The following is a 27,046-nucleotide window of genomic DNA, read 5'->3' on the forward strand; positions in this document are numbered from 1 at the left end:
GGGTGCCCCGGGTTCCGCCGGCTCCTGTCTTTCTGCCTACGCTCCCCCCGAGCAGCCAGGTGCCCTCCATCCCCACCCTCCACCCACAGCTTCCAGGACTACCTCCTGCCGCGAAGGGTGAGATGTGGCGAGGTGGAGAGAACCTGCTTTAATGCTCAAATTTTCTTTCTTGGGGCACGTGAATGCCCTTGCTTTTCTATTCAATTTTATATCTGCACCTTCATTATGAACTCATTTTTTTAAATCTCCTTTGCTAATGTTAACCCTTCTCATTAGATCTGCTGCTGAGTCGAGCCTTGGTTTCTGACTTCAGAACTCTGTCCTTCCTGCCGCTGGTTTCCTGAGCCAGGACTAACCACCATCCCTCCCCCTGTACGGCTCTGGACGCCCCACTGCCACACCCCGGTGCCTACAACCCATTGCCTACCCTCCCAACCCGGCCACTGAGTTCAACCGGAGATGGCTGCCTCTTCGGTCCTGGCAGGGTGGGCCTGCCACTGCTGAAATGACTCCTCCCAGGTTTCAGACCCCCCCCTGGAAGGACACCCTCTCCGCCTTCAGTGAGAAGAGCCCAAGGGAAGGAAGGTGGCCCAAGGGGGTTGCTCCCACCTTCCCCAAAGCGAGTATGAAGAAACTGGCCCACTCAGGGGTTTACAACGCACGTCTACATGTTAAAGCCTTAACCCCCGCCCCCCATCTGCTCTCCCTGACACCTGCCATGGAAACCCCTACATTTTTCTGAAATAACTATTTACATTTTAATAGAAAGCATGCTCCCCAAAACCTGTTTTCTAACATGTAAAACCTCAGGACCTGTTTCTAAAATATATAGGTGCACCTCGGAGATACTGTGGTTCGCTTTCAGACCCCGCAATAAAGCGAGTAGCTCAATGAAACGAGTCGTAATTGTTTTGCTGGTGGAGTGTCTTGCCTTCAATTTGTAAAAGTGCAATAAAGCGAGCGCAGTGAGTTACGGCTAATGTGATGCTGTATGTGGACATGTCACGACTGACAGCCAGGACTGGATTTGACAGCTGGGAGAGGTGGAATGCATTGGGCCTGGCCCTCTCACCCTCTGCACACACCACAGACCACACCACAAGGCTGGTACCTGGCTGGGGTGACAGCTCAGTCACCGCTCTCCCCAAAAAGCCACATGTCTTGCACGTCACAAGCATACTCACAGGCTAAGCGGCCCAGACCTCGCCGGCGGTGGCGCTGGCACCTGGAATCACCGACAAAGAGTTTTCCCTCCCTTTTTCTTCGGTTTTAAACAATGTGAGGAAGCAGACATGAGCCCTGCCTTCCTTCAATCTTGTCCAATGTCAAATAGAGGGCGGCGCTCTAGGGTCCCAGTGTTTTCGTTATTAACAACCTTAATGAGACGTTTCTGGCCAGAATGGGAGTGCCCTCCAACCTGAACTCCAAAGATTACTTTTATATGTTTCTTTGCTTTCCAGGGAAGAAGATAAAGCTGGGAGTGAATGAAAGGAACAATTAAGAGAAAGCTTGATTATATAATTGACTTATTTACAGCATTTATTCACCGATTATAATCACTTTTAAACAAAATAAGGTTATTAGTGAAGGCTTTAACTGCATCATGACCAACACTCCACTTCCTTTCCCCTTTATTACTCTAATTTCTATAACAGAATTTCAAAATAACCTTGCTTTTAAACACTCAAACCATCTTATGGTGTCTGCTGGAGGTCTCCTGAATATTTTCTATATCTGGTGCTTGCGAAAGGCTTAAAGTCTTTAATAAAACCACCTGGCCTCCTCATGGTCAAGATGACCAAGTCTGCACTGACCTATGTAGAAACATGTATACCCACAGATGCATGGACAGTTATAAAAGCACACATGTAAATGACCCGAGATGCAGCCAAAAGTGTAGACAGAACAGAGGCCCCATCAGCACTTATTAACTATGTGACCACGGGCAAATTACTGAATATCTCTGAGACTTAGATTTGTCATCTATCACCGGGGTAATCCTATCAAAAATGAGGTAGGTGATATTTTAAATACATCCTAGAGTTTTTATAAGAGTTAAGTGAGTAGATAAGGCAAAGCATGTACAATAGTGCTTGGCAAGTAAGTCCAATACGAGTTCCTTGTTGCTGCTGGTTTTAATGGTGGTGGTGGTGGTGGTGGTGGTGTTGGTGGTAGAAGCAATGGTAGTAAGAATTTTAGAATATGTAGTTCATTGATCAAGAGTGCCCAAGGCCACATAGTGGACACTGGTGGACCCAGGTTTCTGGTATTCAACATATTCTCCTCCTGGCCAGTCCCTCTGAAATTCAGCACTTCCCAATGCCTGGTCCTTCCAGTGAAACCAGTAGGATGGGATTAATAGATGAGGAAACAGAGGAATACAGGCAGATCAGGGGCCTAGGAGTAGAATGTAGGTTGTGAATGAGTGGTAGTGGGTGGTGGTGGTGGTTGTAATGGTGATGGAGATGATGATGGTGGTGGTGATCACTGTGATGGAGGTGACAGTGGTGGTGATGATGATGGTGATGGTGGTGATGATGGTAATAGGAGTGGTGATTATGATAGTGATGGTGGTGATAGTGGTAATGGTGGTGATGGTGGTGAGGATGGTGATGGCGATGATAGTGGTGGTGATGGTGGTAATGGTGGTGATAGTGTGGTGGTGATGATGGTGATGGTTGTGGTGGGGGTGATGGTGGTGGCGGTGGTGGTGATGTTGATGGCGGTGACGGTGGTGATGGTGGTGGTGATGGTGATGGCAGTGATGGTGGTGGTGGTGGTGATGGCGGTGGTGGTGGTGGCGGTGGTGGTGGTGGTGGTGGTGATGGTGGTGATGGTGGTGGTGGTGGTGGTGGTGATGGTGGTGGTGGTGGTGGTGGTGATGGTGATGGTGATGGCGGTGATGGTGGTGGCGGTGGTGATGGTGGTGGTGATGGTGGTGGTGATGGTGATGGTGATGGCGGTGATGGTGGTGGCAGTGGTGATGGTGGTGGTGGTGGTGGTGGTGATGGTGATGGTGATGGCGGTGGTGGTGGTGGTGGTGGTGATGGTGGTGGTGGTGGTGGTGGTGGTGGTGGTGATGGTGGTGGTGGTGGTGGCGGTGATGGTGATGGTGATGGCGGTGATGGCGGTGGTGGTGATGGTGGTGGTGGTGGTGGTGGTGGTGGTGGTGATGGTGGTGGCGGTGGTGGTGGTGATGGTGATGGTGATGGCGGTGGTGGTGGTGGTGGTGGTGATGGTGGTGGTGGTGGTGGTGGTGGTGGTGATGGTGGTGGTGGTGGTGGCGGTGATGGTGATGGTGATGGCGGTGATGGTGGTGGCGGTGGTGATGGTGGTGGTGGTGGTGGTGGTGATGGTGATGGTGATGGCGGTGATGGCGGTGGTGGTGATGGCGGTGGTGGTGGTGGCGGCGGTGGTGGTGGTGGTGGTGATGGTGGTGGTGGTGGTGGTGGTGATGGTGATGGTGGTGGTACCTGGGTGCAGACAGCAGCTAAGGTGGCTGAAAAGACAGTGAGGATGTGACAGAGGAGTAAATGAAGTAGTACAAGCCCCAGTGAGGACTAGATGCTCCCGGTTGCCTCGGTAAGAGCGACTCTCCAAGTCTGCCTGTTGCAAGTGATGATTACTACTCTTTTTCCGTTGAAAAGACTGTCAAACATTTTAAATTACAATTGTCAGTGGTGAGATGGTGTTTCATCTTGTGAGATGATCTAAAGCTACAAAGCACAAAGCCTTCTCCAAACAGCAGAGCAGTGGCTCCCTGCATAGAACAAAACCTCGAGCACAGAGTGGGGGCTCTTTTCTCCCAGAGACCCTGGGAGGAAAACCAGCAAGTTTCCCAGACTTAAGAGGAAAGAACAGGCCTCAGAAGCATCCAGGTTCACACAGGCACACACACCATCTTTTCAGTCCTTTCTCCAACAGGTGACTCAGGCTGCCCTGAAATGCCAAACTGGCCTGACAGGACCGCGCCTGTCTGCTCTGGACACATCTGTAACACAGACGCATGACAACCACGTTGTGCTAACAGGAGAGAGGTGAGACAGTGAGACGTTTAAAGGGGAAAAACAGCAATCTCAAACCGCACTCTGTAGCACAACCGTGTCCGTGGGCTCCTCTCACCCCATGGAAGTTACAAATGAGCAGTAAAACCGTCTATCTGTGGGCTCCTTTCTCCTCACCTCCCATAATCACTGACGGTGCAAATGAACCACAGATCTGCAGAACTCCAGGCAGCAGGAAGAAAGACAGCTAAGGGGGCCCACGCATCTGCCTCAGACGTGCCAGGGTCCCACAGACATGCCACAATCACTGGTGAGAGGAATGCAGACGAGAGGAAAGGCGGGCAGGCTAGGAGCTGCCAGGCACGGGGGCGGAGGCTGGGACCAGACAGAGAAGGGTCAGAAGCGTTGTGTTACACGTGGACCTGCTTTCGACTTTTCATCTTGGCCACCTGTCCCTTTGTCTCTAGTTGCTCCTTCTGTTCTACAGCCCAGCTGCCAGGAGTTTCCAAATGACAGGAGACACCTGGACTCCAGGTGCATTCCTCAGCATATGAGATCAATAGGATTTCTGAAAGCTCCAGGCATAACCGTTCCCCACCCACCTTCTGCTCCAGCCCTGGGAACCTTCACAGGAGAACGAAATCAAGACAAGGCAGGAAGAAGCCATTCATTCATTCATTCATTCATTCATTCAACAAGTATTTATTGAGCACCTACCTTGTGCAGTTCTGAGAACTGGGGATACTGCCGTGAAGGAGACAGAGAGGAAGAGAGACCACAAACAGGACACTTTAGCGAACGGGGATTCTAGGAAGGCAGGGCATTCGGGCAGCCCCTTCAGCTACCAGCCTCGGCTCCTCCTTGGGGTGTCTGTCCAGTTGCACAGAATCAAAACCACAAGGAGAGATCTCCTGGTCATGCCTGTGCCCACCTCCCATCTCTGTTCTCGAGACCCAACTGACCACCAATGTCAGTAGGCCAAGGCCACTTCCAGCATCCTCGGGGCAGAGCCAAGAGCTGAGGCAGGAGAAAGAACAGATATGGACCCTGGCAGGCGGGGGTTAGTGGAGATAAGTAAGAAACCCTGTGCCCTCCCAGGAGCCCCTGGAGGACAGGGCTGAGCTGAGGGTCCAGCATTGTCCCTCCTCCCGCGTCCCAACAGTGCCACCTGCCCCTCCAGCTGGATCCGACGCTGGGCCTCCTGACATCCACCGATGTCCCTCCCTTCTCCAGGCTGCCCCTCCTCAGCAGTGGTGCTGATACGACTCCTATCAGAACCGCGAGGCTGCACTAACCAAGCAGCTCGTACACTATTGATTCAGCAGCCCCGGGAGAGGCTGCCGCCCCTCACAGGAGGCAGAGGTAAGGCTGAAACAGAAAAGCCTCCAGACTGTTTGTGTTCCCACCCCTCCTAGGACCTGCCCCGGATTGAGAACCATTTTCCAAACCTTTACCAGCTGCCTGGCAGCTTGCCACAGATCAATAAGTCTTCTTCAGAGTTCCAACTTGCAAAAATATTTACTGTACATAATTTAATAGAGCCCTCTCCTGGATGAGGAGCTGACACTTCTCATTACCTGGATCAAGTGCTCTCCTTCCATAGGACACGGCACGCACGGGGCTCCGAATGCCAACTAACTGATTTCCCAGGGCTCCTCACCCACTGGTTTGCAAAGAGGAGGGTGGTCTGTGGGATGGTGACCTCCACGTGGGGCAGCTGCAGGCAAGGGCAGCCACAGACATAACTGCTAGTGAGTTTTTTCCCAGTGGATGTTCCAAAGCGTTGCTCCCTCTCTTCCCATTTGCTGTCTTCCCTGCTCCCTTCAATTGCTCTTCGCATGCTCAAACACAAACAAATCTTTTACCCACTTCCAAGGAACTGGTTGTGTGTTCTTTAGGACTTTCCCTGGGAAGGCTGGCCTCCAGGTGTGTAAGTTCTTCAGGTCCCAGAGGACACACAACTGATAGTGTACGATACAGAGCTGACCACAGCAACGGCTGCAATGCTGATGTAGCAGGCATGGGGCCCCAGGCGGAGGCCCACCCTCTACCCAACACGGTGGGTGGACCCAGCCTCTGTCCGGCTCTGGCCCCACATGGTCAGGTGCCCCATCTGCAATGTGGACATTTCTCTCAAATGCTAATTAACTTCCTTTGTCATCTTAGACAAAAGCAACCTCCTGGCAATCAAACATTCCGCATAGCACCTAAAATGGGTGGGCGTATGATAAATATTCAGCTCCTAACAGCTTGCTAATGATTGCGTGGGTGCATTTGGTTCCATAGGCAGAAAATCCTAATAAGTCGTTGCTGAGCCCAGGAAGAGAATGATGAATTCACAGTAGCTGTGCCTGGCTGTGACAAGGGACCGGGGCCTGGGAGGCACAGAGGGTGGAAAATGGAGACCTCAGAGCTACACAAATCGTAAGTGGTCCCAGACTGGCTAAGGCCACCAACTAATATGCAACTGGGCCGCAGGAATGTTCATGTCCAAGGGTGTTTTCTGTACCACAGAATTTTAGAGCTGAGCATTTACCTGAGATGCTACTGGGACCTGAAAAAAAAAGTAGGTGTTAATTCTAGGCCATTCCTGGGGACTGCTGACTCTCTAGGAACAGTGGAGGGGCAAGGTAGAGAGGATATGATGGTAAATAAATGTGGAAATGTCATTAAAATGCTGGATTCAACATGCATGGGGACAATTCTTCAGCTGAGTGCTCTCTGATAATCTCCAAGGAGGTCCCTGAAAACTGGGGTGGGGAGTGGGGGAGGAATGAGCACCAAGGCACCAAAATATGTCAATTTTCAAAATGATGAATGAAGCACTAGGGCTGGTTAGTATGGAATTTAATTCACAACTCTCACTGCAAGGTGAGGAAACGCTAAAGAATCCTGACACATTTCGCATATTCCAGGTGAGATGGGCAATAGCTACCTTTCTGTGGGAAATAACAGGATTGCGGGCGGGAGAGGAATTAATGTGCATCTCACACCTCCATTTCTCCGGGCACAATCAGCCGTCACCCTCCTCCTCCACATGCAGGCACTGCTGCTTTCTGTAACTTGAAAAGAATGTCTAGAAAAAAATGCTTGAAAACCTTCATGGACACTCACGTGACAGGCATGTGAGCCTTTAAGTTGAGGACACCTCCCTGAGAAGAGGTGGAGGGGTGAAGGGGAAGGGAGCTTGTGCACAGGGAAGGGAGGGGATATAAAAGCACAGGGTCATGGCAGTCCCTCGGATCGCAGGCCTGAATGAGCAGAACATGTCAACGGAATGTGTGTGCTGACATGTGCGTGTATCGGTGTACGTGTGAACCATATCATGGTCACAGCAGCTGGATGAGGGCGGTGGGCCTACAGGGGATTTGCTTTCTTTTTGCTTATGGGTATAATCTAATTCTTGACAATGTAATGTAGTATTTGGGCACTTTAAAAAAAAAATGGGAGTTTTAATACATTTGGAATGTGGATCTAGATAAAGGGCACCTGAATTATATATTAATGAAGGAAACTGTGTGTAAAAAAACTGGGAGAGAGTCTTGGATCTTGGGCAGCAACACAAGATTATTCAGAAAGCATGAGCCTGGTTAAAAGGACTCAGAACAACAGATGTGACAGCTGGAACTGTGCAAATGGAGAGTCACAGCCAGGAGGTCGTCCCCTTACTCGAGGGGGCAGGTACGTACCCTAAGAACACAGGAGAAGCCCATTCAGAAGACACATTCATGGAGCAATGCTCCAAAGGGAGCAAGCAACAGGTGGTCCTGAACAAGATTAGTGAAAAAGGCAGGTGCACAGAGAGTTACAAAGAGCCACCAAGAAAGCCCCACGGTCTGCCGCTGACCACTGAGGCCATGCACCAACTGGCCCAAGCCACTCCCCCTTCTTTTTTTAAGAGTGAGCAAACAGATACTCAATGCCCTCTCTCCCCACAGCACCACCCACTGAGACAGCTGTCATCAAAGTGACCAGTGACTTCCTTGACCTCACTTCCATGTCGAACCCACCATCCCCATGTCTCTCCTTCCCTTTGCAGCGAAACTTTTCAAAAGGTGCCTATAGTCATTACGTCTCATTTTTTATTTTTTTTAAATATCTTTATTGATTTCAGAGAGAGGAAGGTAGAGGGAGAGAGAGAGATAGAAACATCAATAATGAGAGAGTCATTGATCGAGCCCGCAACCCGGGCATGTGCCCTGACCGGGAATCGAACCCCAATCGCCTGGATCCCAGGTTGACGCTTAACCGCTGAGCCATGCCTGGCCGGGCACATCTCATTTCTCGTCCCCTATTCTCTCCCGAAACAAGTCCAAGCAGATATTTGCTCCCTCCACTGCCACCAAAACGCCTTTACCAAGCTCACTACTGGACTCCATGCTGCTACATGCAACGGAAACTCATCAGTTCTCTTTGTACTTGACCCGTCAGCAGCACTCGCCACATTCATCATGTCCTCACCTTGCATAATTCACAGGGCTTCCAAGCAGCAGACGCAGGCTCCTACTAACTCACTGGCCACAGCCTTCCCACCCGCCGCTTTGCTGCCTCTCCCTCATCAACCTGACCTCTTAACACTGGAGGGCCTCGGAAGTCAGCCCTACTCTTTTCTACTTATATTTACTCTCCTGGTGATATCACCTAGTCAGTGGCTTTAAATCTCATCTGTATGCCAGGGACTCTCAAATTTATGTCTCCAGTCTGTACCCCACATTGAACTCAAGACTTGTAATCCAATTGTCTACTCACTTCCTCCCTTTGGATATATTAACGCAATGCTTCCCCCATAAATCTACCCCCTTCTTCTGTCTTCTCCATCTCAGTTGATGGCGATTCAACCTGTCAGTTGCTTAGGCCAAGAAGCCTTGAAGCCATCTCTGACTGTTCTTTCCCTCACACATCACACCTGATCCACCGGGAATCCTGTTGTCTCAACCTTCAAAATCAAGACAGCATTTGACTTTCTGGCACAACCTCCACTGTTACCACCCCTGGTCAAAGCTTACCATCTCTTGCTTAGATTACTGCGATAGCTGGTCCCCCTGCTACCGTCCTAGTCCCACCACCAGAATATATTCGACCCAGGAGCCAGAATGGTTCATCAAAACATAAGTCATATAATAGCATTCTTCTTCCGAAAAACGCTTCAGCGGCCTCCCATCAGAGAGTTTCTCTCCGACCCATCGGTTTCTTTTCTTCTACACTGCACTTCCACCTTCCCTCTCTTCTGTGATAGTAACACCCACATGCCCCCGTGTCATCTCCACCCAGCAGCAGTGACCTTTCTAGGTGAGAAATTGAATCACGGCACTCTCCAATTAAAAGCCCTTCAGCGGGTCCTGTCAACCTCAGGATGAAGTCTAAGTTCCTCAGGCTTATCAGGGCCTTGCTGGGGAGCTCCATCCGTCTCCTCTTGGCCAGTCCTCTTGCATCTCCCAGCCAGAGGCCTTGATGAGCTCCTTCGACTACCACTGATTCTGTGAGCTCGACATTAGTAACCTGTTCGAATACTTTCTGAAGAGTTGCCCTCTTTGTGGGAATTTGATCTCCGTAACAGATTGTTTCTAGCTCTTTGCGATCTGGGATCACACCGCCTATTTTACTTTCTCTCCCTTTATCAGCTCCCTGGTAATAGCAGCTCACTTGATACTTGTTTAATTAATGGGGAAGGACAGACGGTGTAAGTTGCGTAAAGAGATGCTTCGTAAGTGTTTCTGGGCTATGGGTTGATCTCCTTCCCCCAACACCCCAGCTATTATAAAATGTTCCGTAGAATGGTCAGTGTGCTAGCAGATCGGTATGACTCGTTTCTCAATTCCTTTGAACGAAAGCACCAAGAACAAATGACTTTACCCGAATATGCTGCGATGACAGAATAGATTTATCCCCTGGGACAAGAATAAAGGCAGCTCTGCTGACCTGATAAGTATCAGGACAGAGGGATGATGATCTGATACAGCTGTTCAACAGGCCGTGCGCTGCCTTGTAGAATCTGCGACCCGGTCATGGGCGGGAATTGGCAATGAGGGCGGCAAACACCGCGGCCAGGCTCGCCAGGGCCCCAGCTCCCCTCCTCTTGCCGTACATGGCTGGGTGCCCAGGATCCTGCCCACACAGACACTGTTACACATCTGAGCTCCTGATGGGGTGGGGTGATAGTTTCTGGTCATTACTTCATTCATTTTACCCCATGCAATCTCTTGCTAAACACCCAAGATTGCACTGGTTGGAGGACAGTAACAGATGCTATACCCCTGGGGGGAAAGTTTTAAAGTTTCCAGTGTCAGTGCCTCAAGTGCCTAGCCCTCCCGCTCCAAGACTCGGAGGTTGACTCTAAGGGCATAAGGGCAATAAACTTAAAGACATTCTAGATTTGGGGGGGTACTTGTTAATATATAAAGAGGGCCAATCAGGGAGGAAGTGCAGCATATCAGAATGATCTGAGAGTCATGAGACCTGACTCTAACCACTAATTTCCTAAGTCACCTCGAGCTAGTTACAGAGACTCTGAGCCTCATCTATAGAAAGTAGGGGTTGGAAATATAACTGATCTTATACTAGCCAGTGTCCAGGGACCTCTGCAGGCCAGGGAGCCTAGGGCTCGTTCTAGGAAAGGAAAACGGAAGGCATCTGTGATCTCGATGGTGTAACCTGGTGGTAACTGACAGCGGCCAGGCTCCTTGGCCCATGTCAGAGATTCACAGCAAAGCTTCCCTCTCTCTGGAGCATAAGAATTTTGCGCCGGGTGTTGCAGCAGGACACAGAGAAGGGTGGAGGAGACAGCAGTCTGTAAGCCAGAGCAGCGGCACTCACAGGGCGCAGGCGCCTCTCTCATTTAACTCGTGGTTTAGGCCCAGAGACCCTGAGCGACCACCACACGCTCAGTGGCCCAGGTGTCTGGACCCGTGGGCCAGAGCTCTTCTCACCACAATCGGGTGGCTTTATGGGCTCAAAACTCCCTCCCTCGGCCCCTGTCTCCCAAGGGGAGGGGGGTGGGGGAAAATCTCATTTGTTTCTCTTTCTATCTGTGCCTCACAGGCCCTTCTCCGATTCCTCCCATCAACAAAGGTATTAGACATAAGACACCACTTGTGTGAAGTTTGGGCAGAATCCCAAACCGGCATTTCTCTCCGCCAGTGCGGTAACAGCGCCCATCCTCCAGAAGAAACGTAATGACCAGGAAGGGCTAGAGACACACTGTCCCCTGGAGCTGACCTCACTTCTTCCTGCTCCACTCGGGAGACAGAAATGAGTGGGAAGAGGGAGGTCTCAAGGTACATTTATGGATGATAAGAGGTCCAAAGTCGGTGCAAAGCGAACTGGTCATCCCCGAAACGTTCAGCCTTTGACTTCCCAAGCTGGCTACATACGCAGGGTCTACAGCCTGGAATGCACGGGGCAGCCCGCAGAGAGGGTTTGCATGGTGTCTCTCTAAAGCGGTGAATTATACACACTCTATAAGAGCGCAGTGTTTGTTTAGAAATGTTTTCAACTAGAACTTTAATAGAGGTTATGCTAAAAATACAACTTTACTTTTTTTTTATTCCTCCCCCGAGGATATGTCTTTATTTAATTTAGAGAGAGAGGAAAGAAAAGGGAGCGGGAGAGAGGTGGGGGGAGAGAGAAACATCCATCGGTTGTCTCCCATACACACCCCGACTAGGGACTGAGCCCGCAACCTTGAACAGGTGCCCTGACCAGGAATCGAATCCACAACCCTTGGGTGCACGGGATGGCACTCCAACCAACTGAGACACACCGGCCAGGGCCACAACTTTACTTTTTCATGCACTATGAACATTTTGCCCCAATTATGTCCATAATTTAGGACACATAAGCCTCATAAAGACTGTGGCAGGTTAACTCATCCCAATCTTAAAGACCACATATTCCTCACCCTATGCCAAGTCTCATCATCTCCTTTCCTCATTTCAACTGCAAATGCATCAAAAACACTTGAGTAATAAACCGCCAGGATCTCTAGTGGTGACAAAGTATAATTTAAGATCATTCTCCGAAAGACACTAAGATTCTTTAATTGCCCTTCCAGAGGAGGAAGTAGAGGTACAGGGTATTAGATCATCCCCAAAATCTGAGACTTCGAATAAAATAAATACGGTTTTCTTTAAAAGACCAAAACATTAAAACCTAAAATGGTGATTTCATCCTGAAGCCCCATTATCTATACGGTGGCAGAGCAAACGGCAAATCCTAACTCAACCTTGGGCGATACACAGACTCACTGGAAGAGGCCAAGTTCGAAGAACAAAGCTCATAGACCTTCTGGCATTTTTAGAGTCAGCTGCCCTGAGCATGCAACCCGTTTGGATGTGAGAGCTCCCTGAGCTGCAGCCAGCAGAGAGAGCACGGCTGGGAACACGGGGAGGACCAGGCTGGCCTTTGTGTCATCAGTCTTGCTCTCTGTCAGCGTCAGGTGGCTCTGGGAATCACCCAAACCGAGGAGGAGCCTGGGACTCCATCCTTGACGGTCACGGGCCACACGGTGGAGGGAGGAAACCTGAAGTCCGAGGCTCACATCTCCGCAGGTCAACCCGCCCACCACCAGCCTCTAGCGGGGAAAGAGAAAGTGTCAAGATTGTAAAGCACTTTTTTTTCTTCACCCTCCTACCTCTCAGCACCTTCTCCATCCTCAATTTGCCTTCCTTGCTCCATCCCCAAAGCTGTGCCTTCATCCAGGACCTTGCAGATCACTGGGAGCTTTATCTAGAAATCAAAGGCTAATGGTTGGGTTCCACGCCTTGTCCTTCTTTTGGGGGCAAAAGGGATCTGAACATGTATATTATACATTTGTCCAAACCGACAGAAGGTACACCACCAAGAGCGAGCCCTGATGTCACCTACAGAGTCTAGGTGACGATGATATCAATGTGGGTCCATCGATAGTAACAAACGGGTCACTGTGATGAGGAATGTCAACAGTGGGAGATGTGGGTTGGGTGGGGTGGGAGAGAGGGTGCATGTAGGAGTTTTCTGCACTTTCTGCTCAATTTTGCTGTGAAGCTAACACTGCTCTAAAAAATACTGTTTATTAATTTTTTTAAAAGTTTTAAAAATGAAGGGAGGGGAATTTGAGCGTTTTCCACACTGTTTGCTCAACTTTTTCCCCTGGCAAATCTGTCTTTGCCATTATGGGATATTTCTGGATGGACAACTTCATGACCTCTACAATTCATAAAAAGAGACCGCAGTCTCCCCAATGTAGAAATAGTTAGAACATTAAAAAAAAAGAAAAAAAAAAAAAAAGAAAGGCTTTCAGTCAAGAGAGTCTGGAAAGGGCCCAGAGAAAAGTACCCAGAGTCAACAATGGCACAGAAAACAGGACCCAGGAGAACAGACAAAGAAGTTCCCTGTTTGGTCTAGAGTCACATTGATCAATTCAGAAGCCCCTGGGCACATGCGGCTATTTAAACTCAAGTGTAAATTAATTAAAATTACATTCCATTGAAATGTCAAGTTTCTCCACTGCACTAGCCACCTTTCAGGGGGTTCATCCGTCCATGTGGCTGGCGGCGACTGTCCTGGGCGGCCCAGACACAGAACATCTGCGTCGCTGCAGAAGGTGCCATGGACGGCTCTCACCTGCAGTAAATGCTGAAGCTTCGTGGGCCACGCAAATGGTGTCTGTCGTCCGTCACTCCTCAACCCCGACTTTGTGTGCACTGTGAACGCAGCCACAGACAACATGTAGACGGCCGGGCATGGCTGTGCTCCAATAACACTTGACTTACAAAAGCAGGATTTGGTGTGTGGGCGAGTTTGCAGAGCCCTGGTCTGGGAGAACCATTGCTAATCTAGGGACTTGCAGCTCCCAGGAGGTGTCAAGGCATCTGCCTATAGGCGCCACCAGCAACGGCTGTGGACTGGCTGAATGATGTGTCCAGCACACAGCTGGAGCTTTATCTATCAGGATACCTCCGTATGATCCTGACCGATAAGATTCAGACGCATTTAAAGTCAGCACTGCCCGCGAAGGAACAGCTGTCACTGCGCAGTAGTCTCCAGAAATGAAGCATGAATTTTATCTCTTTTATTATGTTTCTCTAATACAAGTAACGCTCATTTGATTTAGAAAAATGAGGAAGCAAGATGAAAAGGAAAGGGGAATTGTCTGAGTTCCTGCTCAGGAGACTTTTAACCATTGTTAACATTTAAATAGGAACAGGTAGCTCCCCTGCTCCAAGCTGCATTCCCAGTACCTACGACAGCGCTGGATGAAAGGCAGGCGCTCAACAAATCATTTGCTGGATAAAAACGACTGCGTATTACAAAACGAGAAGCGCGCAAGAATGGACTTCAGGAATTCTGCAAACTTCTGATGGCATTAGCAATGCTGGGTGTGCGGGCATTTCTGAGGGCTCTACAGTTTGCATTGGGCTACCAACGGGGGAGAAACCCTCCGTCACGCCCAGGCAGGAGCTGACAAGGCCTTTGTGTTTCTGTCCATCAGTGGCTGACCTCCCATGAGAGGCAGACAGTTTTCCCAGGGCAGTCTTCCGTGACTCACCAGAATCATCTATCTGAGCCCAAACCGTCTCAGGCAGAAGAGCTGCTTGGCTTGAACAAAATTCACTTCGGAAAAATGGGGAAGGGAGGTTCTGGTGTTTTTAGGTCGAGGACATGGATCCAGCATCCAGAAAAGGATTCCCTATGACCTTCTCAAGAAGTTCAGGCTTGTTTTACCTCCTTTGGGTGCTGTCAGTCTACAGCAGGGGTGAGGAACATCCGGCCCGTGGGTCACATAAGGCCTGCGAAATCATTTGGCCTGCCCCTGCCAAGGCCTCCTCAAAGAGAAGCAGTTCCAACCATCACATTAGGGGTGAGTTAATTAAATGTTTGATCAAATATAGCAGGCTAATTTTTAAGGGGATAATTTTGTATGGCCCAAGAATGATGTTATAAATATCCAAATAGTCCTTGGCAATAAAAAAGGTTCCCCACCCCTGGCCTACAGGCTTGAGTGTGGCCCTAATGGAGTCTGACCATAAGCCCGACCCCTACAAGGACCAGCTAAGACTGAGACGCCCCTGTTGTCCTGCCCAAGGTTAAGCGGCAGTAGCAGGCCTTTCATTTCTGGGGGACACTCTTGGGGACACCCGCTCAGTGGGTAAACGGTGCCTGAGACGGTGGGTGGGAAAAGCATAGCATCGTGTCAGCCATTGTCAACCATGAAGAGTTAACACCGAAACGGGAACGTTTTCTTCCTCAAGATGCTTTTATAAGGTAGGGGAAAACAACTGGAGATTTATAGAAACCCACTCAGAGTTCTCTCGGGCGTTCTCCCTGCACCTGCTCACAAGGATGCGCGTTGAGGCTTCTTTTCTGAACCTGCATCACAGAGCAGTCTAATCAGTGCCATTAATCGCTAAGAGTAAAGGGCTTTCTGGTGCCTAATGAAACCTTCAGGAGAGCAGGCTTCTTAGAAGCGGTTCTATTCATAGAACATGCGCTTCCTTGGCCTTCCCGTCTCATCATTGAGAGCTCGGGCACGAGGCAGGAATTCTTTGCTTCAGAGAAAATGATGGTCCTGCCCCTCCCGCCTCTTCTCCACCTGGAGTCCTAAACCAATTATGACGCCCCAGTCACTTCCAGGAGCAACCGCTAGGCCGGCACAGACAGGGGATTAGGATGTCAAACCGAGACGCAGCCAAGAGCTGACCACTGCTCCGGAAACAAAAGGCCCCGTTTTCATGCAAATAGACAGTTATAAAGAGTCTGCAGAGCTAACGTAGAAAAATGTAATCTGTGATGAACAGATTCGTGGCTAACTCCAGATGTGTGCTTGCAAAGTCACCCGCAAAGAAAGGGGCAGATGATGCCTTAAAGGGATGTTACACCCTGACTCAAACTACGATGAGAAAATCCCCGGAAAGCTACCAGTCGAGTTTCTATCATGAAGCTGGGAGCCCGCCTGCGCCTTCGATGGGACCCAGCTGTAAATGGAACCCGTTCAAAGGCGGCTGCATCCCAACTGGCATTAAGTCTCAAACTCAGCTCCCGACTCCCCCCACCACGCCCTCGCGGGCAGAGCATTCAGCACCATCTCTTCAGACTCCATTCTCGAGTTGCTTGGGACAGAAGCCCTGAAATCATCTTCGCTCCTCTCTTGCTCCACACTCCACATCTGGTCTGTCAGCAAATCTTGTTGGGTCAAAGCACATCCAAAGGCCTACCCCTTCTCACCAGTCCCCCGCTACCACCCTCACTAATCCAAGCCACTACCCTATGCACCCTGGGGTATTTAAATAGCCTCTACTTTCGCCCTGCTTTCAGGCTATATTCTATACAGTTTAATGGTTTTGTTCACATCATGTCACTCATCTGATCAAAACTCTTTCCTTTCAGGAACCAAGAGCCCCAGGTGACCTGCCTCCTCCCTACCTCTCTTACATCATCTCTCACTAAGCTTTCCCTCACTCACTCTATTCCAGATTCATGACCTGCAGGGAGTTTCTTGAACATGCCTGCACCTAGATGCCTCAGGGCCTTTGCACTTGTTGGTCCTGCCTGGAATGCTCTTCCCCTGATATTCCCACGGCTGCCTCTCTCATATCTCTATCTAAAAGTATCCCCTCTCACTGAGGCCTTTCCTGATCACCCTTCTCAAAATCTCAATTTCCACTTCCATCCCAATACTTCATATCCCTTTCCACATTTTTTTTTCTACTCAGCACTTAGCACTCCCCAGCACACTTGGTCTTTTATTTATTTATATTGTTCGTCATCTATGCCTCACAAGGACGTAAGCTCCGTAAGAGCAGAGATTTTGTCACTTTTGTTCATGAATGGATCACGGCTGTAGTGCCCAGCACAGTGTATGGCACTCAATACATTCTTTTGGAACATATAAACTCCAAAAACGTAGCACTCTGCACTCCAACTGTTAATTACAAAAGTAATTAGAAAAAAATTAGAAGTGGCCCAAATGCCTATGAACATGAAATTGATTACATAAATAATGATAAGGCCATAAAAAGATACACTATGCGGCCCTTAGAAATAATAATGTAGGATTTATTCCCTAATATAGAAAGATTAGCATAATAAATTAAGTTAAATTAAAAAGCTGCAAAACAGTAGGTATATTGGCCCAGTGTAAACATTATATAAGTATTATATGTGTATGCATCACATATATTTATTATAAAACTCTACTGTATGTGTATGTAATCATGTGGGTAGATAGATGGGGGCAGGGAAGAGAGAGAATGGCAGATCGATCAATCTTGGCAGAATTTAAAGAGACTTTTGCTTTTTTTTTTCTATCTGCATTGGATTTTCTACAATGAGCAGCTTTGGAACAGAAATTTTGAAAGAGTTTTGTCTTTTAACATTCCAAGGGTTGGCCCCCTGCGGAGAGCCTGACTAGACTTAACATCCCATAAACAGAGCCTGCAAGCCTCTATGGCTCAACCTTCGAGAAGCTATTTCACAGCTTGCTTTTCAGAATTCCGAAGAGAGATTTGGTTCTTTCCCCACAAAAAAACACACAAAACACAAGTGAGGAAATGATAAAATATAGATAAGTCTAGCTCACTAATTAATGTTTTGTGAGCTCTAACCTCAAATACAATGGGGAGGGAGGAAAGGGAGTCCTCACAACAAAAGGTCTTCCTTTCCCAGCCACGGCTTCACTCCAGCCTCTGTCTCTCTCTTACCTGGGCACTAACCTCACCTGTAGGCCTTGATCTGGGCGGACTTGGGCGGCTGAGTTTGCAGAGCACCCCAAGTGCATGCCTACCCCCATGGCTTTGCTCTTGTCTCCACCAACCCCCAAATGCCCCCGGCCTTCTAGACTCACTAGAACCCCCTTCCTCAGGATGCTCTCTGACCCCAGGTTCCCACAAGTCTGCGCTCTTACAGTGCTTCTGATTGACACTGAGGATATGCGTTCATGATTATTGTTACTATTAACAACATAAATAATAATGGGCTGTGTTTACTGTGCTCAAGTGACAGGGCAGGTAGTAGGAATACAAACGGTGAATGAGCTAGGCTGATCCCAGACCTCGGATCATTTCACGTTCCCAGCCAATCTGTTAACTTTTTTTTTTTTTCTTTTTAAATATGTCTGTCTTTATTTCAGAGAGAGGAAGGGAGAGAGAGATAGAAACATCAATGATGAGAGAGAATCACTGATCGGCTGCCTCCTGCACACCCCCTACTGGGGACTGAGCCTGAAACCGGGGCAGGTGTCCTGACTGGGAACTGAACCATGACCTCCTGGTTCATAGGTTGATGCTCAACCACTGAGCCACACCAGCCAGGCCAGTCTGTAAACTTCTAATTTGCTTTTCATCTCCTTATTTCCTAGCACAAAGCAGAGGGCATTCTGTATAAATCAGGAACTCCACCATGGACCCTGGCAGTAATGACCATGAGCCCAGGCTGCCTTCGGTCAGTGGGAAATGGCTTCCACCCCTGGATCCTGGAGTGAGGACTGAGGTCCGTCCCCAAGCTTCTCCATTCCTGGCTGCCCATGAGACTCATCCAGGGAGCATTATTTTTTTAATGCTGATAACTAGGACCTGGACAAGTAAATCGGAAATTCCAGGGCAGGGCCTGGCAATCCCTGCTTTTGAAAGCTCTCCAGGCAATTCCAACAGTAGCCAGGGCTGAGAACTACAGCTCTGGTCTCAAGTGAGAGTTCCAGCCCCTCCTTTAGTGCTCTGATCAGGTCTGGTACTACCTGGGGAATAAAATCACAAGAAATGGAACCACTTGCTGAGCCGGTAAAGCCACTTTCAAGAAATTGTGAAACACGGGAGAAAAGGTAAGATTGGATGCCAGGCTACAGGACCTGAATGATGACCACTGCCTTCTGCCCTTGCCCTCCACCCGGTGTGGCTTCCTTGAGAAGTCTAGACTTAGCCCTCTGGGCCCCTTGCCCTCCACCCGGTGTGGCTTCCTTGAGAAGTCTAGACTTAGCCCTCTGGGCCCCAGTAACCAGCAGTGTGGGCATGCATGGCACCCAACAAACGACACCTGCCACAGAGGTCAATGAGGCTACACTGTTCACACAGGTGGCATCTTCAATACATGCGGGCAGAGGTACCCAAGTCTATGAGGGCACACCACTTTAAGGCAGGCCACTGGCATCGTGGAAGCACCGGTTCTCTCTTACAGGATGGTAAACACTAAAGAATGGCAGTCACTATCCTGATGGCCAGGTGAGCTTCCCAGTGGCCTGGAGGTGCTCGGGGCTGCAGCAGGTGGTCTTGGCTGCCCCCAGATGCTGAGCCTCACGCAGCCAATGGCACGTGCTGTCAATGTGGACGTAATGGCCAGAAGCTCTTATCTCTAAAGAGAGGAGTCATACTTCAAAGGACTTCATTTTCTTGAAAAGCAGGTACATGGAACAAGATTCCACTAATAACACAGATGAGGCATATTCTCGACCTGGACTTTCAGAGAGGATCCAGCTGAGCTAAGATGGGAAGCAAATTGGAAAAGCATCTCAGTCTCTGGAAGACTCCCTCTCTCCCCCAAGAAAAAACCAGTCCTCCAGCCAATCACAGACAGGTTGCTACAGCTTGGCGCTTATGAGCAGGAGTTGGACTCACCCCCCCACCTCCCCAGTCTGCATCCCTTCCTACTTCCTAGCTGTGAGACCTTGAGCAAGTTACTTGACCCCTCTATGCCCCGGTTTCCTTTTCTGTAAACTGGGGATGATCTGGTGAATTATCTCTATCATAGATTTGTTGAGGTATGAAATACAGGGTAATAGTCAAAGTATTTAACAATTGGGATGGAAGCAATGTGGTGAATAAATGAATGCAAAAGTGGCTGAATGACTGAGTAAGCAAAGGGTTCCAGGATTTGCTGAGGATGGAGAATGGGCCAGAAGCTCCAGGTGTGTGGGCTGCAGCAGCTCAAAATCAGAGGAACCGAGACGAGACTGGCGCCCACTGAGACTGCAGAGAGGCACAGGGCTTTGAACTCACTGGCTCGGAAATTCTGAGGCACAGTCCTCCTCTTCCAGAGCTCACCCCAGCCACAGGTGCCAGCCCGACTGTTCCAGCTCAAAGATGCATGCCCGACAGAGGTCCTTTAGTCAACGAAATAGCCAACATGTCATGAGCACATACTATGAGCTGAGCCGCTCAATGTACTTAATCCTCACACCAACCTTATAAGTCAGGTTTACTAGATCCCAGTTGTACAGATGAGAAAACACTGAGGCACTGGGACACTAAGCCACTTGCCTGAGCTAGTAGGTGGAAATGCAGAAATCCTAACCGAAGTGGTCTTGCTCGAAAACCCATTGTACTTAACCCTCGTGGTAAGAAGAAAAACTCAGCAACGCAATCGGAAAGACAATTCATCCAGCCCGTTCTTCAGCAGTTTGTCTCTATATTAGATTTGTTTTCACCATCAGAAAATGTCTAAGTGTCCCCTCCCTTTCTTGACATAGCTACGAAGCAAATGAGTCCAAACTAATTGGTTCCCCGAAAGGCTAGTCAAGTGGGCACAGATACTGCAACTGTCAAGGTCTTATAAGCCTTTGGAAGGCTGGGAGGGACACCTGCGTCTTCTGTCCGTGCGCCCAAGCTCAGCACCACAGATGAGCAGAAGCTTCAGGGCAAGGCTGTCGGTCTGTCCACGAGGCTCCCTCTTCCTAAGGAAAACCTTATGTGAACCACTGCTTTTAGGGATAGGTATTCAAAGCCAATTTTTTTCTAGAGGGACTCTCCTACGCTCTTGTTCCAAATACAGTGGCCCACTCGGAACACCAAACCTCTTGATTGTATGCTATTTACAAGCCTTCTGCTTTGTACTTTAGTTTGTTAGAGATCAGTAAGAATCACGTTTTGCAGTATCTGACAATTCTCTCCAACCATCACAGTCACTCTTTTTTCTCAATTGCCGAAAACTTGGTAAAAATCGTTCATTTCTTTTGGCAGAAATATCTCATATCAAAGCTTGGATCCAAGGTAAGCATTTCTGGCACATATGGTTAAAAAAAGATCTTTGAATTAAGACAGCATGGAAAATACACATTCGTTTAGCCTGTTTCCAAAAGTACATTTCTAGCAGTTTAACAATATTTGACAGTATTATTCTTAGCACATGTGGTAGGACTGTTGTGTTGCTCTCTGTAAGGTAACAGATAGCTAAGATCGAGATGAGCTGTGAATCAGACAGACTTAAAATAAAGTAGCAAAGTTCCAGATGTCTATTCAGGCTTCTGCGGGGCACGCTCAGGTTTAGCTGAAAAACAACCAGGGAACAGGTTTGAAGAAGGGAGACATATTTTAGTCCCCAGTATATTTCTATTTTCCCCTTGAGTGACAAGTGATGTCTGCCTTACTCTGAGTGAAATTTTTTTAAAAATCAGACAAAGCATGTATTCAAACAAAGACTGGTGTAAATTTGCATGGTTTTCTGAATGCACACACTTGTGTTTTTCTTTTCCTGGCTAAATTAACTCAACCAACTTGGATATAGGGACACCCAAGCTTTTTAGTATTGAAACACCCAATTATTGATCTTTCAGCCACATTTCCACCCTCAAAATGAGCTGTAAGAAAGGATGACCAGCCATCGTCACATTTTATGTTTATAGATTCAACATTCAATATGTTTGTGTGTTACTTACATAGGAAATGCCATGTTGTAGGCTCAATGAATTTCTATTGAATGGATGGTTGGGTAGGTGGATGGATGGATGCATGGATAGACAAATGGATGGACAGATGGACAGACAGAGAAATAGGTGGCTGGACAGATGGACGGACGGATGGACATCCTTTACCACCCCAGGCTGTGATTACACTGCAGTCATAACCACAAGGTCTAAAAAGAGAGCTTATTCATTAAGAGTGTTTTAACTGAATTTAAAATGACTTTGTAATTCCCTCTCAAACACTCACCCTCTTTTTAAAAGCCCAAATCTAATAAAATGATGAAAAATAAATATTGGGCAGGAGATAAATGCTCTGGCATTGTGCACTTGCGGATGTTAGCACAGGTCGCATCCTGCAGCTTCTAATAGCCCTCCCATCACGGTTTCCACCTTCCCAGTCACTGTTTCTTTTTTTGCTCAATATACAGCAAAGTGACACTTCATCCCTAATCCTCAACTGCTGGCGGACTCAGACGAACCTGGGTCTAATCCCTAGACTCAGGTAAAATGCTCTCTTCCAGCTCACTCTGAGTCACACCTTGGAATGAAATAACTCCTGGGACTGGGCGATCGCTCTGGAGATTCCAACGAGCTTTGTGCCCAAAGCCTGATGAGGGACACATCTTCCTAAATCACACGCAGGCCCTTTCTCTTGGCAGACATCCTGGGAATTTCGGCTCCAGGACTAAAGATCATCTTGGCATTAAAAGTCCTCCATGTGCCTCATAGGGACTGGCAGTTTTTCTTCGATTCTGGGGCTCCTGCCGCCCGCTTTAGTTGTTCGAGCTAATTAAAGACAGCCCTCGCCTGCCCTTCTGCCCGTTGGGTAGGAAAGGCCTGCCATCCTCACAGCCCCACCTACAGCAGCTGTTTGAAGTGGAAAACACAGGACTAGGTCCACCTGGGGCTTTTCTCTACTCCAGCCCGAAACCCTGTCATCTCTTCTCTTCTCACTCAGAAGACAGTCTCCCACTCTCCTTTACAGGAAAGAAAAAAGTTATAGCTCATGACTTCAAGAAGCTTATCCTCGTGTCAGGTCAATAAAACAGTAAAAAATATATATATTTTTTAATCCAAAAATAAAATTTAAATATCAATAAAAGAAAACAATGCAAAAGAAGAACCAAAGAACCAAAAAGAAGTATGTGATTAAATGTATGATGGGTGCTGAATATCAGTGTTTAGATGTTGGAGATGGGGGCCCTCAAGGCTTGAATATTTACAGGAAGTTTCATGAGAAAAGTAGACCTAATCTAGATCTCGAGAAGGGGTGAGACTGGCAAACGGGAAGTGAAAGGTCATCCTAGATGAGTAGTTTGGCACATTCTCAGCACACCGTTAACCGTAGGTGTGGACTCACATCAGCCAGCATTGGGAACTCCTTCATGACAGCCTCAACTCGTAGGCTTTAGGCTCTTCAAAGCGGTGTTTTCAGAAGATTAATCTGGCAGAGGTGTACAGAATGGACTGGAGTTGGACAGAGACGGGCGACCACAGCAAAACCTCAGGTGCAACTGGACCGAGACACCGGTGGGAGGAAAGGGCAAGGAATTGACTGGAGGGACATTCAGAAGAAAACGGTCAGGCCTTGGCAACTGATTGGAGACATGCCCCCAGAGAGAACCAAGAACCAAGAATGAACCTTGGCTTTCAGGGTTGAGGAGCCTCGGGAAGTAGACTCAAGTGTGGATGGAAGATGATGCGATGAGTCTTGAGCACACTGAGATGATAATGTGACCGCTCAGTAGAAACGACCATATTCTGGCCCACATTCTGCTGGAACAGAATGAGAGTAGGGCATAGACTGGGGATACCTGAGCAGAGCAGATAACCTGGCCATCAGGGTGATGGAGGGGGTCAGAGGGAGCATGGCAAGCACTGGACAACAGGCTAAAGGCTGAAGAGAGAGCCACTGATGGAGACAGAGGGGGACACCAGAGGCAGAAAGAACAGCAAGTTCAGAGAGTGGCGTGGGGGCCACGGGGCAGCATCAACACTACTGAAAAGAAACAAGAATGAAGGCGCCTGAGAAAGGACACAGGACCTGAGCCGGCTGGCTCCTCGCGGGTATCATCTCTGTAAACCTCGAGGACAGAAGCTCCATCACCAGGGGCCAGGGAGAGATGGGAAATGGGAATGGGTATTTGGTGGAAGGAGACGACTGATATGAGGAACCACATGGTTGCTCGTGTGAGCACTAACGGAGCAGTAAAGGCAAGATAGTAGTGTGAGCAGCCGTGGCACAGCCACCCAAGGGTCCCATCCCTGCCCCTCAGGAGGAACACTTTCCCGTCTTCAAGACAGTACACACATCCTGCTGCGGAGAGCCTGCCTCCTCTCTTTCTTACAAGGCCAGCCCCTGGGGTCTTGCAGGAGAAAGCTATCCCATGGTACCAATGACAGGCAAGAGGTTGGAAACCTGTCACTCCGAGAGCGGAAGCCAGATGGCCGCTCTTCCTTCCCTGCGATGCTGGTTCCAGCTGGCAGGGGTTAAACATTTCTAAGGGGTGAGAGGAGGAATCTCCTGGGTTTCCAGGCAGAGCAGCTACGGCTGCTGCAGCGAAATAAAAGAGATGTCAGGTGGCAGCCATGCTCAAGCGAGGTGGGGCCCAGCGCGCACCGCAGGCAGCCAGGAGTTTTCGCTTGGCTTGTCTTCACCTCATTGCTCTCAGATCTCACTGGCATCGTTTAGCAGAAGCTCTATCTGGTTCCTGTCTGCGCCCTATCAGGAACCGATTTAAATCAGTGATCTCTGCATTTGCTGATTTCCTCCTCATCAGGGGATTCCTAAGCAAAATGCACCTTCTTTCTGAAACAAGACCCTCCCTCCAAAGACACGTGTCAAAAACGCAGAAAGTACAAATGCGGACTTTGACAAGAAATGCATAAAAATATGTCCCGAATGCCTGCATCTGTCCACTGAAAGCCACAGTTACACCCTGCATTCAGGAGGTCAGCTTGCAGAGTAAACTTAGCTGCAGCATCCTCCAGCTACGGGGAGCAACTGAAGTGCACAGAGGGAAAGCATTTCAGCCAAGGTCCTGCAGCATCTGGATCCCCAACCTCCCTTTGAACTGTCTTTAGTTATTGTATATGAATCATTGCACTAGTTCTGCTAAAGATCCCTACAGTTTCCTTCAAAGAAAACGTCTGTGGTTCATGTCTACAAGTTAGCAGGAGGCGTGGGGGCGTCACCAGGAAAGCTGATGATGAAACTTTGAGTGGCAGTATCCCAGGCCGACTCAAGTCTATAAAGTGAAAGGGGGCCGATAATCCGGGGGAGGCTGCACATGGGCAAGAAAGAGCCTGACATCCTGAGTGAGTCCAAAGCACGAGTGACCACAGCACCCAACAGCCTGGAGAGCAGTGGAAAGGGAATTTCTCTTTCTGGTGAGCTGAGGAGATGCTAAAAAGAACATGATGAGGGGAGGGAAGGAAGAAGCCAAGGCCGGGTCTTCTCTGATACCCTCACAACTGAAACCGCTCTTTCCAACTCACTCAAGTGCAAGAGCGGGACATGACAGTTTCACTTGCTCTGATTTTTTTTAAAAAATACCTCTTGACTGATTTGAGAGAGAGGAAGGGAATGGGAGAGAGAGAGATAGAAACATCAAGGAAGGGACATTCATCACTGATCAGCTGCCTCCTGCATGCCCCCTGCTGGGGATTGAGCCCGCAACCCGGGCATGTGCCCCGACCGGGACTCGAACCAGGATCTCCTGGGTCTTAGGTCGATGCTCAACCACTGAGCCACGCCCAGCCGGGCGCTTGTTCTGATTTTTTTTAAATGATTCAATATCTCCAAATGGATAAAAAAGTACTGCTTTACAGTGTTTTCTCCCTCAAATGTTTAATTAGCTCAAATTTGGATATCTACTGCTTGAAACTTTAAGACAACTTATTTAAAAAGAACTGCCCCCCTTCTGATCGACCTGTTGTCTGTTTCTAATAAAAAGAAATGCAATAAAGAGCTAATTCTGCTCAACTGAGATGTTTGCAAAGTTCTTCTCTAAGAGGCTTCCATCTGCTTGAGAAATGGCCTTTGCCGCCCCACCTGGGCTACTAGTCGAGAATTTCAATCCCACTGCCTGGTCGTTGCCCTACATGATGTGCAGGTGCATCTTCTCATGAATGCAAATCACAGAAGCAAATTTAGAAACTGTTTTTGGAATACGTGACCTTTGGAGATTGCATCTGCAAGCTGAAGTCTGGGGAGGATATTTACAGAATTCTTACACTGGAGGAATGCTCAGTGACTCTTGCCTCCCCAGTGACCTCTCGGGGCCTTTAAGAGATTTAGGGGTTAGGGCTTTATTTCCCAAGTCCAAGAGCAGAATGTTGTCTCTCCTACTTCAGCTTTCCTGGGAAAATTATTCTGGTCCTCACTCAGTCTCAGCCACGGGGACATCTTCACGTTTGCGCTAAGTTTACCGCTAAGATGCACGTCCATTTCTCCTGACCCTATCCTTTCTTGTAAGCCGAGCTCATAAGCACCTTGCTGAGAAACTCACTCAGGAAGATAGAAAATCCTGGAAGAAGAGTGAGCTGGGGTGAGGGTGGGGGGGAGAAGGGAAACGGGTGTGTTCGGGTTGGGCCAAGCTGAATTTGCAGTAAGACATCCAACCATTGGGTAGAGGCCTTCACCCCAACTCACAAGAGAGGTCCAGGTTGGAGATTCAACTTGAGGGGTGGGGTCGCCGACATGTGGATGGAATTGAAGGTGTGGGGTTGAATAAGAGGTGGGGAGAGTTTATAGAGCAGAGGGTTTAGGGCTCAACCTCGAGACAGGGATGAGCAGAGAAACCTTCCCCGCTGAGAAGGTAGTGTCAGGGAACCTGAGGGGATTTGGTGCTTCGAGAAAGAGGAAACTCAATGTCAAAAGCTACAGAAATGGAAAGCAAGACAGGGAGTGAGATTTGACAACTGGGAAGTCCTTGGTGACCTTGGCTAGAGCCATGATAGGTTTTAACCCACTAATCCCTGATCAAAGCCTTCCCACCTCCACCATCAAAAATACAAGTGTCACTCAGGCTGATATGGCTCAGTGGTTAGAGCGTCGGCCTGCAGACCAAAGGATCGCAGGTCCGATTCCCCATCAAGGACGTATGCAGGAGGCAACCAGTCCCTGTGTCTCTTTCATATTGATGTTTCTTTCTCTCCACTCCCCCCTTTCACTCCCTTTAAAAATCAACAGAAAAAATATCCTCAGGTGAGGATTGAAGAAAAAAAAAAAAAAGTGTCTTTTTGTGGTTGTCTCTCTCTCTCTCTCTCAACCTCGGTTTCTGATTGTATTTCAACTGTGCGGCTCCAGGCATCCTTTGAGCACTCATCTCCTGACCCCCCTCTCTCCTCCCTCTGCCATCCCAGGTCCCGGTGCTGTTTCTCCCCAGCTTCCTCT

The 27,046-nt window shown here is 48.7% G+C and overlaps 2 protein-coding genes across 2 annotated transcripts in view; both read right to left on the reverse strand.

Annotated features, from left to right (window-relative positions):
- LOC308561980 (uncharacterized protein) overlaps positions 1-3,318 on the reverse strand; it is a gene marked incomplete at both ends in the record, with an annotated part of 68,763 nt that extends 65,445 nt beyond the window's left edge. Inside the window, one exon of the mRNA XM_081147695.1 lies at positions 2,704-3,318. Within this exon, the coding sequence (XP_081003821.1) occupies positions 2,704-3,318 (615 nt within the window). The remainder of the gene's footprint in view (positions 1-2,703) is intronic.
- The window catches only part of TMEM178B (transmembrane protein 178B), a gene marked incomplete at its 5' end in the record, with an annotated part of 307,367 nt that overhangs the window by 98,708 nt on the left and 181,613 nt on the right, over positions 1-27,046 (reverse strand). The gene's annotated exons all lie outside the window — the stretch shown is intronic.

The sequence above is a fragment of the Miniopterus schreibersii genome (assembly GCF_964146895.1).
Source record: "Miniopterus schreibersii genome assembly, chromosome: 9".
Classification (NCBI taxonomy): Eukaryota; Metazoa; Chordata; class Mammalia; order Chiroptera; family Miniopteridae; genus Miniopterus; species Miniopterus schreibersii.